The 1,206-nt window shown below is 24.5% G+C and overlaps 1 protein-coding gene across 1 annotated transcript in view; it reads right to left on the bottom strand. All coding sequences in view use genetic code 6, as the record gives it.

Moving 5' to 3' along the window:
- The window catches only part of TTHERM_01758640 (transmembrane protein, putative), a gene marked incomplete at both ends in the record, with an annotated part of 2,956 nt that extends 1,958 nt beyond the window's left edge, over positions 1-998 (bottom strand). The window contains 3 exons of the mRNA XM_001011761.3: positions 1-96; positions 126-447; positions 613-998. The exon at positions 1-96 is cut by the window's left edge and continues 1,958 nt beyond it. Of these exons, the coding sequence (XP_001011761.3) occupies positions 1-96; positions 126-447; positions 613-998 (804 nt within the window). The remainder of the gene's footprint in view (positions 97-125; positions 448-612) is intronic.
- Positions 999-1,206: the final 208 nt, after the last annotated feature.

Below are 1,206 nucleotides of genomic sequence, written 5' to 3'. Positions count from 1 at the left end.
ATTTCTTTAGTAGTTATACCAATAAATATAAATAATACACTGACCATTATTTCTTAAAATAGTTTTATAATTGTTATTATTTTATTTTTAAAGAATCTAAAGTATAATAAATATAAACCACTAACTCCATATACTATGCAAGATATTATAGCACATTCAAATTGTTTCTAAAATAATACAAGAAATGATATCACAATAAAATATTTCTTAAAAAAAGAAATTGCAATATATGATTTAGATCCTTTCATTCTAAAATCGATATCGCCATAAATATTTGGAGCTTTTAAGACTAAGTAATCACCAGGTTTCTGATAAAGTAAGTAAACTAAAGTTACAAAGAAAAAACAATAAGTTGAAATTTAGAACATCAAGAGAAAAATATTCTCACCACTTAACCAGCAATAACAAATTGTAAAAACAATAGCTGTCAATGAAGACTAAAGGTAACTGCAGAGAAAATTAAAAATAGTATATTTTATTATAGAAGTGTATTACTTTCCTTTCAGAATTTTCCTAAAAAACAAACAGTAAATCATTACAAATATGCAAATTAAGACAACTATTTAAACCTGTAAAAAGTTATTGTAAATTCCTTGTTTTATTCCAAATGACTTTAATATATCTTTTAGCTTTTATTACTGAGATAAATTACTATATTATTAGGAATCAAATGATATCTGTGTTGGTTGAGGTGTTTAATTAAAAACTAATGTTGCTCCTGATAAAGAGGCAAAGTTCACTTTAGGAGGAAGGTACTCCTTGATTAGGTAGATCATAGGTAAAACTTAGACAAAATTTGAAATGTAGCATAAAATTTAAAATTACTTGAGAAGATTTATAAATTTGCCAGATGCACTATTTTAATCTGGAGAGAATGCTTATGAAATTGTTTATAAATTTTGTGTTAATTCTTTACCTGATGCAAACGAATTAGACTATTCTCCATAGCCTTGATGAAACAATTATTGTATTTGGAATTTAATAGTTTATTTTGGATCCTTTAATGCTAATTGTGAATTGTTTTACTCTTCTATTTTACTAGGATATAACTATTACTTTTATATTTTAGTTTTCCATTGAAATAGAATTGATGCTATATTAATTACCTAGATTCAATATTCCTTCTTCGATTAAAAATTAAAACGAGGAGAATTCTTCAGTGGTTAATTTCCGAATTATAAGTAATAACAATTAGATTACCTCTAA

Source organism: Tetrahymena thermophila (genome assembly GCF_000189635.1).
Source record: "Tetrahymena thermophila SB210 genomic scaffold scf_8254724, whole genome shotgun sequence".
In the NCBI taxonomy this organism is placed as follows: Eukaryota; Ciliophora; class Oligohymenophorea; order Hymenostomatida; family Tetrahymenidae; genus Tetrahymena; species Tetrahymena thermophila.
Note: the sequence above shows the minus strand (reverse complement) of the source record. Positions and strands in the feature narration are given on the sequence as shown.